The sequence below is a fragment of the Eurosta solidaginis genome, chromosome 5 (assembly GCF_040869045.1).
Source record: "Eurosta solidaginis isolate ZX-2024a chromosome 5, ASM4086904v1, whole genome shotgun sequence".
Lineage (NCBI taxonomy): Eukaryota > Metazoa > Arthropoda > Insecta > Diptera > Tephritidae > Eurosta > Eurosta solidaginis.
This window is the reverse complement of record NC_090323.1, coordinates 12,510,858-12,531,433: the sequence shown is the minus strand read 5'-3', so window position 1 is coordinate 12,531,433 and position 20,576 is coordinate 12,510,858. Positions and strand designations below refer to the sequence as shown.

Genomic DNA, 20,576 nt, shown 5'->3' with positions numbered 1-20,576 from the left:
GCCCACTTAACTGTGCCATCGTTGAAGAGTTCTTTAGCGAGGTTCCAATCTGTGGGTGTTGGTCTCCCTTCTCGAGCCTCCTCCGTTGAGGTATCCGAGGATGCGTCCGGGAAATGAGCTGCAAGCAGGGCACGTGCTCTTTCTTCCTCAGTCCTTGAGTAGGTTCCATCAGGGAGCTTAATTGATAGTCGTGTCTCCCTTTGGTCCTTGGCTAGGGCTTTGTGGAGCCTTGCCGCCTCTGGAACCTCCGAAATACCCTCACAAAATTTCCTGAAGCTCTTTCTTTTAGCTTTTCTAATCTCTTTGTTATATGCTGTTAGATTCGCTGTGTATTGCTCCCAGTTTCCCGTGCGCCTCGCTTGGTTAAAGAGTTTGCGCACGGTTTTCCTCATTTCCGAGAGTTTCCTCGACCACCAGGGGGTTTTATTTCCTGGGCCTTTGGATTCTCGATAGCTAGAGTTAAACGCTTCAATAATGACACGGTTGAAGTTATTAACTCTTGTCTCCAATTCCATATAACTTGTTCCTCTGTTCCTACTATCTATGATAGGAAGATTTCCCTGTATTATGTTCCTGAACATGTCCCAGTTTGTGTTCCTGGGGTTTCGCCTTGGTGGTCCTTCTATGGGCATAGCCCCGATGACGAACTGGATAATAAGATGGTCCGACATTGAGGGTTCAGAGGAAACCCCCCATCCAGAGACCAGCTCATCAGCCAGATCGTTACCCAGGGTTATGTCCAGGACTTCTTCTCTAGACCTAGTGATGAAGGTTGGTGAATTCCCAACGTTGTATATGCTTAGGTCATTACTAATAATAAATTCAAGAACGGACTCACCCCTCGAATTGGTGTCTGTACTGTTCCATACCTCGTGGTGCGCATTCGCGTCGCATCCCATGATCAACGGTATTTTTGCCCATCTGCAGTATTCCGTCAGTTTCTTCACACCCTCTGGAGGGACCTCGTAGTTGTCTCCCGCAAAGTAGGCCGCTGCGAAGACGATGTCTCTTGACTCTCCTTGTATTACCATCGTCGCCTGAACTGCTACGAGGTCTTGACTCATAAACTCTGTAATGCAAAAATAGTTAATGGAGTTGTTAAGCACTACACACGCTCTTGGTCTTTCTTGAGAAAGATCCCAAATTACCTTATTATTTCTCTCTTTTAAGCCTCTCACCTGACCTTTGTACACCCAAGGTTCTTGGATGAGTGCTACGCCCAGATCTTCCGAGGCAAACCTGCGTGCTATTACTGCCGAAGCAGCTTTAGCATGGTGCAGGTTGATCTGGGCAACCTTTGTGTATGGGCCGGTCGGTGCTGAAGCCTTACCGGCTCGTCCTCATCGGACAGCCGCTGGTTTTCCTCTCTTCTGTCCTCCAAACCTAGGTCTTCTAAGTTTAGACCTTCCAGGAGCTCCTCTGTTGATGGAGCTTGCGTATGCTCTTTACCGGTGATTAACCCGGTTGTTGACCCTGTGGCTGACGAGACACTGGTTGTGCACTGGTTGGATGTTGCTGCCCTGGATGTTGTTGCTACCTCCTCGCTTTGCTCCCCAGTGCTCTGGACTTGTCCTGGAACGTGGGGTTGTCCCACACTGGCTTGGGCTTTTTGCTTCCAAGGTCTGACCGGGACGAAGCTGAACCGGTAGTTCACCTTGAAGCTAGCTTCCTTTATTTTAATGAACGATGCCTCGTCAATTGCCATGTTTACCCGCAAGCCCCCCTCCTCAGCACTGCTGCTGATTATACGCCACATCCCAACATTTAAGAAGGTGTTCTGTGCCTTCAGCAGTTTAAGTGCGAATTCTTTGTCGCTACTTCTGGGGAGATACATAGTGACGGTGTGCGTCGGCGGTATATCATCCCCTTTCCTCGTAATAAGGGCAGGGCCCTCCCAACTATGCAGAGTTGGTGTGACTCTGGTCAGCCATTCGGCTGTTTCCTCATCCTTGCAGTCTACAAGGAGTAATCCTGGCCTAAAGTACACGCCGCAGAAAGCCAGAGATTGCTTTCCCCATCCCTTCGATACCTCGATCATTATCGTATCTTGCAGCCGCGTCAGCTCTTCCTGGCTCAAGACCTCCGCCGGGTATTGCTTTGGAAGCACCGCCATCCGTATGCCCTTTAAGGCATCCGAGTAGCCCTGCATTTTGGGCCTCCCCTGCGCAGTTGATGTACCAGGTGCTGGCAGCGGCGCATTCGCTCTTCTTGAGGTAGACGGTGTGGGGTAAGCTCTCTGTCCCCTGGTCTGCGTTGCGTCCTCCCGTCGTGCCTGACCTCTTCTTCGGTTGTCAGCGGGAGCGCTTTGCTTCTCATTACGGCTTTTTTGTTGATTCCCGCGGTTATGTGACCCGCGGTGATGCGATGCGTGCTCGCCTCTTGCCGTTTCCCTCTCACCCCGCCTTGATTTCCAGGCGGATGGGTTCTTCTTGCTCGGCCTCATGTGTTGCAGTGCCTTCTCGCGTGCACTGTCCGGGGTCCTTCCCTGCTTCAGGTATCGAAGGTACCACTTCTTTCCTGCGCCACTTAGCCCGATTCTTCTTGGGTCATCGAAGCCACCTGGCTCCCCCAGTTCGGGCCAGCTCGCACCATGGCGATGCTCTGTGCCAGAGTCCTCGAACGACGATGACCTCGCTCTGGCATTCGCACTTTCCTTTGGCGATCGTTTTCCGCGGTCTAAACTCGACCTCTTCCTTCCTCCGTCACGTTCGGCTTTGTCGTCCCTTGACTTGGACCGTCTTCTTTCCCCTGGGTACTGGCGATCATGCATTTCACCCAGGTGTCTCTTAGCTGCTGACTCCCTGCTGCTATGGCAATGTCTCTCCCTTGAGGGTGAGCGTTTGCGGTTTCGACTTTCCCGCTTCTCTTGCGTCTCCTCTCGGGGTCTCCTTTGCCGGGTTTCGCAAAGGCTGTTGCTGGCTGCGATTTTTGCCTCTGCCCGGCTTGGCCCACTGGTGGTGATTAACCCACCATGCTGTGGTTTGACGCTGCTCTCCACTTTCGTGGTGCTCTGCCCACTGTGCTGCTGATTTCTGCTGGTTGTGTTAGTCTTCACGGTGGTGATTAACCCACTGTGATGTTTGCCTTCGCTACTCGTCTTGGTGGTGCTCTGCCCACTCTGGTGCTGGTTCTTGCCTGCCGTGTCTTTTTTGAGTTTCTTGACCGTCTCGCTTCCGGACGTTTGGTCATCGTCGTCCCTGGCATGCTCCTCAAAAAGGGCAAGTTCTTCTGCAGTCAGGTTTAGGTGGCTTAGGGAGTAGGTTCTCTCGCCATGCTTTTCCCTTCGGCGTTTGTTGTTACCGCCACTCTTTGCTGTCAACTTGCTATCCCTCCCTTCAATTTGTTTTTGTTGATTTTTGTTGTTGTTGTTGGTTTTATTTGTGTTTGTATTCATCATCTTGTTCGTACGATCACATGCCTGCCGTGGCAAGCGTAGTGATCTATTCAGTATAAAAGGGGAACTCGGTTCGTCCACCGCGGCAGAGCCCCTTGACGCGGTAAGGCCATAGTTACTCCCCAAGGTGGCCCGGTGTCAGGGAGGCGCCGTTATAATACAGCCGGTGTTGTAAACCTCCTGGCTGCAAACCAGTCCAATGGGCACGGTGTCGCATAACACCCTGGATTAGGAGGTGACAGTTCCTAGTTACCGCTCGCATGCGCGACGAATCAGTCGGATGTGAGTAGCGAGGCTGCTCCCATCCGGCCGACTCGCGACAACTTGTGATCGGCGTAAGCCCCTGCACCACTACAAGGTGCCTGTCCTCGCAGGGGGAGTTGACCGATAAAAGATTCTTTGTCAACGAACCAGTGGATCTAGTTCTTGGAGGGGACATTTAACCTCAAATTATCTTGAACGGATTGCAGAAGAATGTACTTGGTACGCTCTTAGCACAAGAAACTGTTTTAGGCTGGATACTTACAGGCCGTACAGATGTTCAAGAGCAACCAAAAGAAATCGTCTCCTATTACAGTGACGTATCATTGGATAAGCAATTTTCCGCCTTTTGGGAACTCGAAAAAATCCCTAAAAACAAACGCTTTAATGCGGACGAACAATACTGCGAGGAATTATACAGAAGTACCTCCACTAGGGATAATACCGGGAAATACACAGTCTCATTAACTTTTAGACGAGAATTTCCTTCCAATATATCCCTAGGACCTTCTCTTAAAAGAGCATGCTCTCAGTTCTTCCGGGACGAGACACGCCTCGCGAAAAATCCTACTTTACAAACGGAGTACAATCGAGTTGTGACCGAATACGAGGAATTAGGACATATGTCAAGGATCAACAGCTGTGTTCCACCAGACTCCTCTGACCGTCATCAAGGAAGAAAGTACCTCCACGAAAGTTCGCGTTGTTTTCAACGCATCTAGTCCCACCGCAAACGGAGTAAGTCTGAACGACGTTTTGTATACAGGTCCTACGCTACAAGCTGACCTAACTATTCTTATACTTCGCTGGAGACTTTACAAATATGTCTTTAACAGCGATATCGAGAAAATGTATCGACAAATTATGGTACAACCTAACCAAACCAAATACCAGCGCATAGTATTCCGTACTAGCTCTGAAAGCCCTATCAGCCTTTACGAACTAAAGACTGTGACATTCGGGGTTAACTGTGCTCCTTATCTAGCAATAAGGACACTTTTACAATTGGCAAAGGACTTTTACAATTGGCAATACTAAGAGAATGCATGTATGTGGATTATATACTTGCTGGTGGACACTGCATCAGCAATTACTACCAGAGATCAAATATCTCAAGCATTGCAATCAGCCGGCTTTCCACTAAGAAAATGGACAGCCAATTCCGACCAAATACTAAAGGATATCCCTAAACAACATCTCCTTAACAAAGATTTCCTGGAATTCGAAGACGCAAGTTCAGTGAAGGCACTAGGAATCAGGTGGAATGTACAAAAGGATGAATTTTACTTCCACAAATAATTTATATGTACATATCTTGTGCCGTCGCAATGACATATTTACATATCTGTAATATGCCTTGTTTGTATGAGTGTATGTGCTCAACAATAAAACAACATCCTAGAATAATCGACCTAGTCCGAAGAGATAATCAAACTATTATGAAAAGTGTTGAATTTGTACCAACAACGATTTCAGAGTTGGTCAGATCGTAGTAGAAGTTTTGATTTTAATTTTGCGATTCTCGCCACGTAGGCTCAACCCCAGAAATATTTATGAAAAAGCAGTACTTAGTTTTTCCTTTAAGACTGTCTCTCATGAACATTGACTTTCTAATTGATTGATAATAAAATTCAATATCTTTGGCTTTAAAGTAAAACTATCTATTGCTTTTTGAACAATTTATATAAACGTAGACTTATGATAAAAAAAACTACAATATATAATAGTTTCTGACATTATTGACGTTTTTTCGCAATGAAAAAACTGCAAATTTCTAAACTACACTTTACATATTAATGTTTTTTCTCAAACAAAAAAGCTAAATATTTTACTTTGTTCATTTTTTGATTTCCTTTTGTTTGGAAATTTATTTTCAAACATTAAATTGCGCAAACACTTCAAAAATAAGTCATAACCGACCAGAGGAAAAAACGGTTATACATTGTAAGTGTTCTTATCATGGATAGTCCCATACAAAAATTGTATCATGTTTTGTCTTTTTTTCCAACGATTTGTGAATGATATGAGTCCGAAAAGAATGGACAATGTCACCTAGTATACATTTTTTTCCACATCTCTATTTTATATTGAGAAAATAAACCGAACACTGATTTGTTGTTTGTTCTGCTGGATCTCAGTAGCTGCGTTCAGAATAGATGCTAGTTGCGAGTGAAGCTAAGAAAATTCGTGTTCGCAAAATCACCCCTTACTTACCAATTCGTACAAGAAAATATAATTAGCCCAATATATAATCATGGGGCTTATGATAAGGAAATTAAATATAGGTTACAAATAGCACAACAAAGAGTTAAAAAATTAGTACAAGAAGCTAAAGAGAAACAAAAAATAAATTATGATAGATATAGTCAAAGTTAGGAAATAAATATAGGAGATTTAGTATTAGTCAAAGATGAAACCGCCCATATCATATATAGCATATATATAGGGCCGATAGAGTAAAAATATCGATAAGAAAAATAATTTTACATTAATTCCCCATAGAACAGAAAGTAGCGATAACACGAATGATAATTCATAAAAGTAGGCTTAAACTTCTATAAAATAAAATTATTAATAAACAAAATTGTCGTAATCTAAAAAATAAGAAAATCATAGTACAACAAAAAACTTGAATAAATAGAAGCATTCCAGCTTACTCATAATTTTTTTATAAGCACACAATACAAAATATGTACACATGTAAAAACCAAAATGCAAACAAAACAAAAGAAAGAACATAAAGAACGATATAAACTACTAAATTTATTTCTTTTTGGAATCAACTCACAATTATCTCATACATTATTGCCTCACAACAATTGAACAAACAAAAATAACAATGTCACTGAACCATAGAAATTTGGTAAGCATAAGCAAATTTAAAATTTAAGTAGGCCATATTTGTTTACGTTTGTTAATCAGTTGCATTTCCGAACTGAGTATATACGTATATATGTATGTATATGAATATATGTATCTGAGTAGTTCGTTGGCTTGTATATTGACCCTATATTCATGTCAATAGTTTGCTGATCTGCATATATGAATACATGTTGTACATTTAGTTTGTAAGTATTGGTGTAAATATGTATTATAGTATATAGGAAATATTTCTATAAAAAGAATCAATTTGTCAAATAAAGTTCAATTTCTGTTTGATCAGTTGAAAGAACACAACACATATGTAGCTTTATTATTATATTACGAAAAGTTCTTCTAAAAATTTTTGAGCCTCTATGCGTTGGCGATGGGGAGTACCGAAGAAGATTTCATCAACATCAACATTGTCCAGCGAATTAAATGGCAGCGTCTACGCTGTCTAGGCCATGTTATGCGAATGAAAGATGACGCTCCGGCCAAGGAAATGTTTCTATTGGAACCCATCTATGGAAGCGGGCGGTCCCCTCTCCGCTGGAAGGATGAGCTGGAAAACATTTTAAACTCGCAAGTATGTCGTCTGTTCTTCTACTATCGTAATTCGGACAGGTTCTCTTAGTTATCTTGCAGTTGTCTGTGAAGTATCAGCTAGAGACTGCTAACTCCTTGAATCTGCTATGTATGTTTATTTTGATAGAAGTAAGTTAATGATCCATCTCGAGGAGTACCCTCGCCTCATTATGTAGATGGTGTTCTGGAGACATAAGAAGACAGCCCGTGGCGGTTCTGATGGCGGTATTTTGGCAGTCCTGAATTTTCTTCCAGTGAATAGTCTTTAGGCTTAGCGACCATATGGGGGACGCGTAGTATGCAATCGGCGGGTCAATTGCTTTGTAAGTGGTAATAAGCGTTTCTTTATCTTTACCCCAAGTGCTGTCAGCAATAGATTTGAGGATTTTATTACGGCTCTGGATTTTCGGTACAATTGCGGCTGCATGCTCACCAATATGTAGATCTTGATCGAACGTCACACCCAAGATTTTGGGATGTAAGACAGTCGGTAGCGTGGTGCCATTGACGTGGATGTTCAAAATGGTTTACGTTTGGACGTACATGTTGTAAATACGGTCGCCGATGATTCAGTCAGTGACAATGTCAGGTTTCGCGAGGCGAAAAAACTGGAGAGATCAGGGAGATAGTTGTTTATTTTGTTACAAATCTCATCGATCTGTGGGCCTGAGCCTGTGTCCATTATTGTGCATGTAATTTTCGGAAGCCATGTTGATGATTGGCTAGTTGCACCTTTGCTTTAAAGTTGGGGAGCAGAGTGAAATGTTAAAATTGGGAAGACGAAAGGTTTCCGCTTGAAAGTCTGACAATAATTCATTTTATTAAAGAAATTCTTTCCTATTTATACAAAAGTTCTTAACCTACACATACGTACATACATTAATGCTTACATACTACAATGTACATAGTTTCATAATAAATAATGGTTAGTCAGCATAATGTGTAGTGACTTACATACCGTTACTGTGATTCCTGCATAAGTTGGTTGACCGATATATTGAATGGTTTGGTAAGTGGAAATGAATTCATGTGGTTATTTGAGTCAGTAAAAATGCATTGGCGTAAAGGCATACTGTATCATGCTACAACATCCGCCTTAGAAAAAGAGGCTTATATAATTGTATGAACAATTGTGTAAGACTCTTTGTTTGAGTTAAAATTTTTAATTGCTTTTTTTTTTATTGTAATTTATTGTGATTGAAGAGTTTGTTTACCTATTTTTATATCTGTTTGCATTTGCTTTACATGTGTGATTTTGTGATGACATTTTTCAATCTAACATGTTGTGGTATGTTTTTTTCTTTTGCTCATGTGCACACTTTTTATATGCTTTTACGTGAGGAACGTACTTTGTTTCTAATATGCTCACTTTGATACTTTTATTATTTTGTTTTTTTTTTTGTTTTTTTTATACGAATTACAATATATACATATATGTACATTTGTATGGTTATGTGCTTGTGTTTATGAATAATGTTTTGCTTCAAGTGTTATTGACATTTAGTTTTATATATTAGAACTTTAAGTGTGTCGACCCACCTAAAATCTGTTATGTTCGCAAATTTATTATGAATTAATAGTCACTTGATGCCAACGTTGGTTAGTATTTATTATTTACATTTTCTTTCTTACATATCTAAATTGTTGAGTGAATTGAAATGCTTATATTGCGATTGTTTTGGTTTCTTCTTTTTTTTTTTCAGATGATATGTAGTATATGTATATATATATATATAGTATTTATTATTTACATTTTCTTTCTTACATATCTAAATTGTTTAGTGAATTGAAATGCTTATATTGCGATTGTTTCGGTTTCTTCTTTTTTTCAGATGATATGTGTTATGTACTAGTGAATGTTCTATACCAATTTAAGCTTATTTTTTTGGATTACTATTTCTTTTATTTTCTTTGTACTATCTCTATTTCCTATACTATTAGGTATTAACGTATAATTATTATTTCTATCTATACTTTTTACTTTATAACTTCCTTTGTATCTATTATCTAGCTTATGAGAAGCTTCTTCTTTAACTAACACTAGGTCGCCTAATTTTATTTCCTTACTGACGCTACTTTTACGTAATTATATTTTTGTTTTTCCTTAGCTTCTTTCACTAATTTTCTAGCTCTTTGTTGTGCTATTTGAAGTATATATTTAACTTCCTTGTCATAAGCTTTGTGATTATACAATGGACTTATTTTATTTTCGTCTAGGAATTCATAAGTCGGGTGGTTTTTCGCAAATATAAGCTCGTAAGGACAATACCCGTGTACGGTCGATGGGGTCGTGTTGTAACAGTACGCGAAATACTTGAGGTATTCATCCCAATCATCTTTGTCACTGGATATGTATGAATGTACATATTCATTAAACGTTCTATGACTACGCTCTACAGTGCCCAAAGTTTGATGATGGTATGGTCTTGAGTTTTTGTGCTCAACTTTTAACAATTTGCACAGCTCTTCGAATAAGTTATTTTTGTATTCGGTTCGGGCTAAGATCCTTGACTTGGGTATCATAAGTGGTTCCAGGCTCTGGATCAGGGACTGTTATCAGTCTTAGACCGGCCATAGTGACGAATGTCACGCGTGATTAGTTATCACGTCCTGCACGAGGGGCCCCTGCTTCTACTGATAATAGCGGATCTAGAGAGGACAACTCGATAAAACCCGCACCCCTGAGTCACTGTGCCGAGCTCATGGGAGGGAGGACTCTTTAAGAGTCAAGATCGGTACACAACGGTGCCGAACTGGATTGTTTAGGGTTTTTGGTTATTGAAATTCAATTTTGACTTGATGACTTTGGGCTGGTAGGTGCGGTATTCTGCCAACTTAGTAGGTCGGGGTGAAACCCTACCGAAATGGCTGGTAGGCTAATGCTGCACCTGCCCACGTCCCGTTAAAACTGTGGCGGGCCTCAAGGTACGTTCCGGCTCCATCGCCGTTAAGTTGGTGGTGTAGGTGCGGTTGAAAATTTTCCCGCTTCGCGTCCGGTCTGGCTCTGAACGCATTACTCATAAGGTAATGTGTCAACCCTTGCGTGGCCTCCCTGCATAGCTTAGATAACCACAAGACCGTTGAAGGGCGACTACACAATCGGCTCCGAATAGCGGCCTGAGGGGGGACTTTTTAGAATGGACACGACTAACACGAATCCGCCAATGATGGGGTGCGGAAGAAGAGCGGTTTTGATGGAAATCCGTCAAATCAATCTTCAGCACTCTAAGGCGGCTGCCGCAAATTTGTTGCTCTGCCTTGAAAAAGGCGGAGTGGATATAGTCTTTATTTACTTTTATTTTAGATGAGGGACTTTGTATATGCAATAGGGGGAATGACCCGACTTTTATTACTGCGGTAAGGGAGGAGGTCCTGGACCTCACCCTGGTTAGTAGATAACTGGAAGGTCGGATATCGGGCTGAAGGGTTCTCAACGAGCACTCCTTCTCTGATCACCGATATATTCAGTTCTCGGTTAACGAAGAACGTCCCAGTAAAATATCTTTTAGGAACCCTAAAAGTACTAACTGGGACTTGTATTGTAGGAAGCTGGTGGTCGGATTCTCTTGACGACCTAAGAGCGTCCAGTCGGCGGCTCTTCAATAGAGCCAGGAGGAGTAAATTACCCTCGGAATGGGAGCTCTATAAGGTGAATAAGGATAGCCAAGCGAGATGCATGGCGAAGCTTCTGCGAAAACGTAGAAAGCTGCAATGAATCCGCGAGGCTTAGAAAAATACTCTCTAGGAATCCCGCTCCTCTAGGGTATCTGAGAGATGATGGTAGGGACTGGTCGATGAGTAGCGAGAAGTCCCTAAAGCTTTTACTGGACAATCATTTTCCCGATGTCCCAGGAATCTTTGCCTGCATGGTCGGCTATCGTAGGCCATGCAGAAGTGCCTGCCATTCCAATACGGGAAAGTCAAATAACCTGGGCTATAGGGTCGTTCAAGCCCTATAAGTCTCCGGGCCTTTATGGAATCATTCCTGCGCAACTTCAAAAGTCTTTGGGGATTGCCTGCCGCTGGTTGGCCATCATCTATACTAATTGCCTCAGGCTTAACTATATCCCGAAGTCTTGGCACACGGTTAGGGTTATTTTCATCCCAAAGGCCGGCAGAAGCTCTCATGTATCACCTAAAGATTTCAGGCCAATCAGTCTCTCGTCGTTTCTTCTTAAGACGTTTGAGCGGTTGATTGGCCTGTACCTACGGGAAAGGATACCTCGGGGGTTATTGTCGGCTTCACAGCATGCGTACTGCAAGGGCAGATTGACGGAAACGGCTCTCCATTCGATTGTAAAGTAAATAGAGGGGTCCCTAGAACACAAAGAGTATGCTATGTATGCCTTTCTAGACATCGAGGGGGCTTTTAACAATGTCTTACCGGGGGCAATCGAAAGAGCTCTGGTGGGTTTAGGAGTCGAGGCGGCTCTGGTTGAATTTATTAGCAAACTTCTATGCGGCAGAGTTGTCGCAGCGGAGTGGGGAGGGGCCATAATTGAGAGGAAGGTGTGCAGGGGTACGCCACAGGGGGGGTGTCCTATCTCCTCTCTTCTGGGTTGTGGTAGTCAACGAGCTTCTTGCGGAGCTGGAAGCCAATGGTTGTCGGGTGGTTGCCTATGCAGATGACCTCGCTATCCTAGTCACAGGCAAATTTCTGGGCACCGTGCGCGATGTTCTGCAGGGCTATCTGGATACTGTAGCTAGGTGGGCTGAATCATGTGGATTGGCGATCAACCCGGGAAAAACGGAATTGGTTCTTTTTACAAGGAGATATAAGATGCCCGATTTCAGAACTCCATCGATTGGAGGGGTACCGTTGTACTTTCTTATAGGGTTAAATATTTGGGGATTTTTTTGGACAAGAAACTGTCCTGGAGACCCAATGTGGAAGATCGGGCCAGGAAGGCCGCCATTGCCTTGTACTGCTGCAGAGGGGCTATCGGAAAGATATGGGGACTCTCGCCGGGAGTAGTACACTGAATTTATGAGATGGTGGTCAAACCGATTCTGCTATATGGGGTGCTGGTCTGGTGGAAAGCACTGTACACAGCGAACACCTCCAAAATGTTAGTGTCCGTGCAACGGACGGCGCTGATCGGTATCAGTGGCGCTCTCAGAACATCACCTACCTTGGCACTGAACGTTATGCTGAACATATACCCAGTAGATATTGCGGGAAAGGCGGCCGCGGCAAGGTCGTTGGTCAGGCTTCGTGATATGGGATATGGGTTTTCCGACCGCGGACACTCTAGCCTTCTTACCAGTTTCGACTTTATCCCTGACAGAACGGACTACTGTATGCCGATAACTGCTCTCTATACAACCTTCATCTCAGTTATTCCAGAGAGAGAGGAGTGGGGAAGAGGAATTATCTGGGGCATGGGACCGGTTAACTTGTTCACGGATGGGTCGAAGCTGGATGGAAAGGTTGGGGGGGGGGGGGGGGGGGGTGTCTTTTGTCAAGAGCTAAATTTAAGCCACAAGTTTCAGTTGGCTGATCACTGCAGTGTATTCCAAGCGGAAATTGCTGCGATTAAGCATGCGGTGGATGGAATGCTATCCAGTGCTACTACGGTTAGGGAATTTAACATCTACTCTAGGCCTTGAGCTCAACTACAGTGCGATCGAGGGTGGTCTGGGAGTGCATGACCTCGCTTGCGATTGCATCGAATTATTTTACAATTAAGATTATCTGGGTCCCGGGCCATAGTGATATCCCGGGTAATTGTCAAGCGGATCTCTTAGCCCGCATCGGTACAACTGATCCGGATGAAGATGGCTGTAGGGATTTCGGGATCCCGCTGGCCCCCTGTGGATTGCTCCTCCATAGCTGGGCTTCGAATGAGCTCAGCAAACGTTGGGCGGATACCACGTCGTGCAGGGTAGCAAGATCTTTCTGGCCAAAAGTGGATGGCAGGAGGTCTGCTGAAATAATTGGGTTCACTAAGGCTCACCTATCAATGGTCATTGGGGTTTTGACAGGGCACTGTCCCATGGGTATCCATGCGGTACGTCTCAATATACTGGAAACTCCATCCTGCTGTAGCTGTATGGAGGATGATGAGATGGAATCACCAAATCACTTTATGCTTGATTGTCCAGCTTTTGCCAGAACTAGGCGAAAGTACTTCGGTTGCGGCTCACTTGGATCTTCCGAGGATATATCCAAAGTTGAGATCGTTATCATTCGGAGCTTTATCGTTGCCAACCAACGATTCTCTAAGTAGCTAGATCTAAGTCACCGTTATTTTTGGTGTATGTGGTATCACAACGGACCTTCGTGTTGTCCAAGTGAGCTATCCTTATCAGGGCAGCTACCACCTAACCTATCCTATCCTATTCGGTTCCCATATCTGTTAGCATTGTTTTCATGGGACCATAAATCAAAATGAAATGCTCGAATATAGCTTTAGCAACTGTTATCGCATGTTTGCTCGGGACTGGGATTGTTACCAAGTATTTTGTGAGATCGCATATAATGGTAACTGCGTATTCGTATCCGTTTATTGATCTCGGTAACGGTCCGACCATATCGATCTGTACTATATCGAAAGCCTTCGGAGGTGTCTCCGTTATTGTCATTGGCTCTTTGATATGCTTATTTATTTTATTCTTCTTGCAGTGGATGCAGTTATTTACGTATTTCTTTATGTCACCTGGCATATTTTTCCAGCTATAGCTTTGTTTGATTTCTTTATCATGCGATTTATTCCTGGGTGGCCGCCACTAATAGGATCGTCATAATATTTCTGCAGAATTTCTCTAATTTTCGCGGGATTAGTCATGTACATAACCTCTGGGGTTAGTGCAATTGTTAGTTTTTTGAGAACCCTGTTTCTTGTTTCAATAAATTTGCCTACTCGAGTATAATTACTTTTAAACAATTTGTCCCCTAAGGAAAACTGTATTTTTTCAAGTCGTAAATTTGCGGCTTCTTTTGCAAGCCTGATAAAGAATTGTCCAAGTCAATTTCATCATCTACAATTAGGTTGCTTGTATTTATAGTGCTACAAATTTTCTTTCCCTTTTTGAAATATAATTTCGGGGGATTGAAAACGAGCCTGACATGTCTTTTTACTTCAAATTTATTTAGCGCTTCATATATTTTGGTGTTCTCAGTGTGACTTTCTTTAATTTTAACATTATTTTTTATATGTTTAGCTGTTGATCTAGTTGTGACTTTAATTAATTTGCATGCTTCCACTGACATTTCTATTAAGTTTCATAATAAATAATGGTTAGTCAACATCATGTAGGATCCTTCAAAATTCAACTTTTGCCCGGATGGTAAAATTATTAACTTTTATACTTTGACAATTTTTGTTGTTATAGCGGCCTACTGATTTTAAGATAGCGGGTTCGAATCGAGCTCAAGGCCTAACAATAATTTTTTATCATTATTATTGTTATGATAAATTTTTTCTTAATTGAAAAAATTTTTAAATTAGAATAAAAGAAAGAAAAAATTTAGACAACTGCCAAAGCTCGTTGTATAGATCCATTAGTTATTTTTTATTCCAGAAATTTGGAAGAATTGTTCATTGAAATGAAACAATTCCAAAGTTACGTGAACTCGAGATACACTGATGCACAAAAAACTCATAGTCATTTGTATAAGATTCTAATGGAAGATCAATTAGCCGATGTATTTCCTAACACAGAAATAGCTCTTCGGTTTTTTTACATTAATGATCACAAATCGTTATGCCGAACGATCCTCCTCGCAATTAAAAAGAATCAAAGCTGCTGAAGGAGCTACAACGCGACAAGAGCGACTTGAGATGTTAGGTATACTTTGCATTGAGTCAGATTTATTGAACAAAATCGATATTGATGATATAATTGTTGAATTTGCCGAAAACAAATGTAGAAAACGACATATTTATAACTTAGATAGTAATTTTATTGATATTATTACATTGTGACAATAAAATTTGTATAAAAGATATAAGTTTGTACTTTTTAATCGAAAAAAGAAGGGAACGGACGTGAAAAAAGTGCCCCAAATTGATGGTTGCGCAAAGTTTCTTAACTGAACAATCGGTTGTATGAGATATATACTATATATACCATCGATCTCAATGATTTTTTCAGACAACAATATATGCTATACACGTAAGCATTTGGTGAAAGTTGAAGCTTCTAGCTGTTAAAATGGGGAAGAAATTGCGCAAAGTTTCTTATCTGAACAATCGGTTGCATGGGATATATACTATATATACCACCGGTATCTATGATTTTCTCAGACAACAATATATGCTATACACGTAAGCATTTAGTGAAATTTGAAGCTTCTAGCTGTTAAAATGGGGTAGAAATTGCGAAAAGTTTCTTATCTGAACAATCGGTTGTATGAGATATATACTATATATACAACCGATCTCTATGATTTTTTCAGACAACAATATATGCTATATACTTAAGCATTTGGTGAAATTTGAAGCTTCTAGCTGTTAAAATGGGGTAGAAATTGCGAAAAGTTTCTTATCTGAACAATCGGTTGTATGAGATATATACTATATATACAACCGATCTCTATGATTTTTTCAGACAACAATATATGCTATATACGTAAGTATTCGGTGAAAGTTGAAGCTTCTAGCTGTTAAAATGGGGCTAAAATTTGCGAAAATATATATATATATATATACTATATATATATACTATATATACCACCATATATATACTATATATACCACCGATCTTTATGATTTTTTCAGACAACAATATATGCTATATACCTAAGCATTCGTTGAAATTTGAAGCCTCTAGCTCTTTAAATGGGGCAGTAATTACGAAAAGTTCCTTATCTGAACAATCGGTTGTGGGGGATATATACTATATATACGACCGATCTCATCAATTTTTTCAGGCAACAATATGTGCAATATACGAAAGTATATGGTGAAGTTTGAAGCTTCAATCTGTTAAATTGGGTAAGATATTACAAAAATCCTCTTTTTCTGAAAAATCGGTTGTATGGAGGATATATGCTATAGTGGTCCGATCCGGTCGGTTCCGACAAATGTCTAATCGGACACCCAAATACACCTGCTCACCAAATTTTATCAAGATATCTCAAAAATTGAGGGACTAGTTTGCATACAAACAGACAGACGGACAGACGGACATGGCTAAATCAACTCAGCTCTTCAACCTGATTATTTCGGTATACTTAATGGTGGGTCTATCTATTTTCCTTTAAGGACTTACAATTTTCGGTTTCGTGACGAAATTAATATACCATTTCATTTTCATGAAAGGTTTGATCACTGACTAATATAATATGGTTACTTTTTTCATATTTTTCAATTAGAATTTCATTTAGGTATTCAACAGAAGCTGCATCAGTAGTGCTCGGCGAGTGGTACAGAACTCCAATCTGCCACTTTTTATCAACCTTCTTCAGTTTTATTACACCATTACATTGCATTTTCATTTATGTTATCATTATAGATTACTTTAACATCAATTGTACTATGTACATAAACTAACACACCTCCTGTGTGCCTGCTATGGGAATCACATCTTATCATTTTATAGGTTGCTATTTTTAATTCATTGTCTAGAATATCTTTGGTTGTACATGTTTCAGAGCACAGTATGGTGCCTGGTCTATGAACTTCCGCCAACATTTCCAACTCTGATTTGTTAGCTACTAGGCTATTTATGTTTAAATAGATGCATTTAAAGTCATTGTTGATGTCCTTTGTGGATCTTTTTTGGTAATTTGATACTCTACGTTGCATAACGTTCACCAGATATATCAATCGTGAGCACAGGACTCGTAAACTGCGTCAACTGGCATCCGATTGCAACATTGGCATCCGACCACCTGCCAATACTTATTTCGCTCAAGCGCCGACCTCATCGTCACCGAAATACGCACTTTCATAAACTTTGAAAAAGGAAAGTCGTATGAATATAAATCCTTACAGATATCCGCTTTCCGCAGGGTAACTGAATCCGCCTCGGCTCGTTTTATTCCCGCCGGAAGAATTCCCAAAATTCGGCCTAATTTTCGGGAGGCCGCAAATTTAGCGAGAGAACGTGGCCGGCGACCCCCAAATAAGGGATATAAACTAACGCACCAGATTGCTTGTGGATGAACACAAGCGGGCGAAATGGGAGGAGCATCTAAGTCGTTGTAACCTCTCTGCCGGTGTGGGTAAGCTTTGGTACACCGCCGTTCCTTTGGCGATAAAGTGCTATCGGATGCGAAAAAATGCGCAAGCGCTTTCTGCCGACAATATACAAAGCATTCTACGGTTGACAAAGTCAGACGGAGGGCCAACAGACACGCACATAAACATACAGCCCAATCACGCAATCCATCGTATACTGTTTTTTCGCGATTCGTAACATTCGAATTCGTAACGTTATTGCTATCATGCAATTCGAACGTGTTTCCGAACGTCTCCGAAAGTAATAAGTAAATTCTAAGTTCGTACAGTGGCTTCACTGGGTTCACTCGGAACGTAAACTTTTGACGTTTATTCGCAATTTTCTACGACAAGTTCTTGCCAGCGGAGAAAATTTACGAAACGCGAAAAATATTTAAAACAAACAGCCCAATCACGCATTCCGTCGTAACAATGTTACGAATTCGAATATTACGAATCCCGAAAAAACAGTCTATGGTGGATTGCGTGATTGGGCTGAATATCAAATAAACGTCAAAAGTTTACGTTCCGAGTGAATTCAGTGATGCCACTGTACGAATTTCGAATTTACTTATTCTGCCCTATCACACAATCCATCGTAGCAAATTTTCGAATGGAAATGTCCGCTCCGAATCGGAGCAATTTTTTATCATGCAACCCATGTGAATTTGAAAAAGTTGTTGCCGTATGCAAATTTTATATTTTGACGTTTCGAAATCAGATGTTTTGCAATAAATTGAAATTTCAATAAATACAAGAGTAAATAAATTTAACTAAACTGATATATTTATTGGAAAAACAAAGCTTTTAAGTGTTATGGATTCTTCGTTGATATTTTCTATAATGCTGGTGGAGGCGGAAGGTGAAAGAAGTAGATCGAATATGAAAATTCAACGAAAAATATTAAGGGACGCAAACAATCCGCTCGATGTCGAGGACACAATGTAAGTATAGGAATAACTTCATAACTTCATATGTTAACTTTATTTTATGAAACAGGTTTACTAAAAATCATGGCTTGAATAAGGCAGCCTTTTTGTACGTCTAAAGTGTCCCGGATGGGAATGCACGCTCACAGAGGCCGTGCTCCATCTCTTCGCTTCATCGTTTGTCTTCCGTATTAGGTTTTTGCGGAGGGTGGGTACCAGCATGGAGTGCGAAAGAACTTTGACATTCCCATGGCTGAATCGATATTTTGTGGCGTATTCAAATACGTGTTATCCACTCTTCAATGTGATATATGTCCTCAGTGGGTGAATCTTGATTTGAGCAACGAAGAAAAAAGACAAGCAAAGATGGACTTTTATCAAAAACATGAATTTCCTGGTGCGATTTTATGTGTAGACGGAACACACATTAAAATTGTTGCGCCGGCTAAAGACAAATTCCTGAATTTTAATCGTAAAGGGTACTATAGCATCAATGCTATGATTGTAAGTCTTGCAAAAACTGATATTTCAAATATCTTTCTAATTTTTTATTTATTGCAGATATGCGATAATAAAATGAGAATTCGTTACGTGAATGCGCAGTATCCTGGCAGCAACCACGATGCTCATATTTGGAACATAAGCAGCGCGCGAAATTTTTTTTAAAATAAATACCTAAACGGCGAACGAAACACTTGGCTTTTGGGTATGTGCATACACATATATACCGTTTGAATAATTTTTTGCTAAAATGAATTTATTTATTCCACAGGAGACGCTGGATAGAGCCATGGTTAATGACACCTTTTCGTTCACCTACAACAGGAAGCGCCGAAGGAAACTACAATAAAGTACATGCAAAAGCGAGAAATACTATAGAAAGGACCATAGGTGTATTTAAGAACTGCTTCAGATGCCTTCTGGGTGCTCGTGAGCTTTATTATGAACCCATGAACGTTTGCCAAATAGTGAACGTTACCGCAGCATTGCACAATATTTGTATCCATTATCGCGTGGCTGATGATTTTTTAGAAAATGTTGAAGAAAACCATTTTAATCAAACGTATAAAGCTTCTCCTTCAACATATACTGATGCAGCTATTCGGATAAGGGAATCTATATCCTAAACATTAACACGACTATAATATTCAATTAAAAAATAGCAATACTTATACGTATAAATTCATTTACACTTTTTTATTGAAACTTTTGATAGGCACTTGTATTTAAATAAAGGAATGTACATATACATACTTACATATGTATAAATTTAAGTGTTTTTTGGAAATCGCATTTAAGCTTTTTTCTTCAACTAATAACATTTGTTTTTTTATTGAATTTTTAGCATTGATCAAATCTTCCATGGATTGGTTGTGTCTACAAGTTTCTTCCACTTCTGCATTCTTTAGGTCGCAGTGCTTTTCCATTGCCCGGTATAAGCGTCGTATACCGGAACAAATATCTTCCAGCTTTATTTCCTGTATTGAATAGTGTGCTATGGTCTTTTCCTGAAATTCCTTTTGAAGCAAAAAATGGTCTTGAAGTACTTCTGCTGTATTTGTATCAGTTGGCTTGCGCGCAGAGGAAACACGTCTCGGAAGTGCTGGACTGCGGCTTGATGACGTCATTGACACGTCAGCCTCGATGTCATTTTCAGAGTCGGCTGCAACAGGTAGCCCAACGCTCACAGTGTTTTCAATTCCATTCGTGCTAGTCTGTAGTGCTGTCAATCGGATGACAGCTTCCTCCACTTCATTAAAATGGTGCTGCCTGTTTCCACCGCCACCAGTAGCTGTCTGTTCTTTTTTGTTTTCCGCTAGCTTCCTTTTAATATACGCCTTCCAGTCTAGCCATACCTAGTAAACACGATATATATACATATATACACACAAGCAAGGCACAGTAAATTACACATTTTACCTTTTTCCCACTAGTGATGTCTTTCTGAGGTGGGCCCATGCTGTCAAGCTCCTCCGCCACCTTTTTCCAAAACTCCGACGCTTCTTCCTTAGAGCACTTTGAAAAGCCGTGTGCCATAGAGGGCTTTTCTTGCAGCAACTCCAACAAAGCCGCATACTGTTGCCTTGTTGTTATTTTGGACCTGTATTTTGACAAATTAAATACTGACTATGCATTTATTCAATAAATACTTACATTTTTATAATTTTTTCAATTTGTTTTAATTTATTTCAATTTTTCTTGGATTGTCCGCTTACAAAAATTTGTCGTAGAAAAATTAGCTTTTTGATAATTTGACATTTAGAGTGTGTTCAGTGAATGCTATTCTCCGAACTTCGAATTTACGTTCGGAGTTGTTCGAAATGCATGAATGCTTTTGTAGTAACTTCTCCGAAAAACAGTATACGATGGAGTGCGTGA

At 40.8% G+C, this 20,576-nt stretch overlaps 1 protein-coding gene and 1 long non-coding RNA gene across 2 annotated transcripts in view; one reads left to right on the top strand and one right to left on the bottom strand.

Annotated features, from left to right (window-relative positions):
• LOC137253842 (uncharacterized) overlaps window positions 1-20,576 on the top strand; it is a 297,293-nt gene that overhangs the window by 65,122 nt on the left and 211,595 nt on the right. The window lies entirely within an intron of this gene.
• Window positions 19,314-20,452, bottom strand: LOC137252689 (uncharacterized). Its single transcript, XM_067788736.1, has 4 exons — window positions 20,352-20,452; window positions 20,118-20,298; window positions 19,456-20,053; window positions 19,314-19,336 (listed from the first exon to the last, which is right to left on the bottom strand). Coding segments are annotated over exons 1-4 (804 nt in total). The 5' UTR covers window positions 20,354-20,452.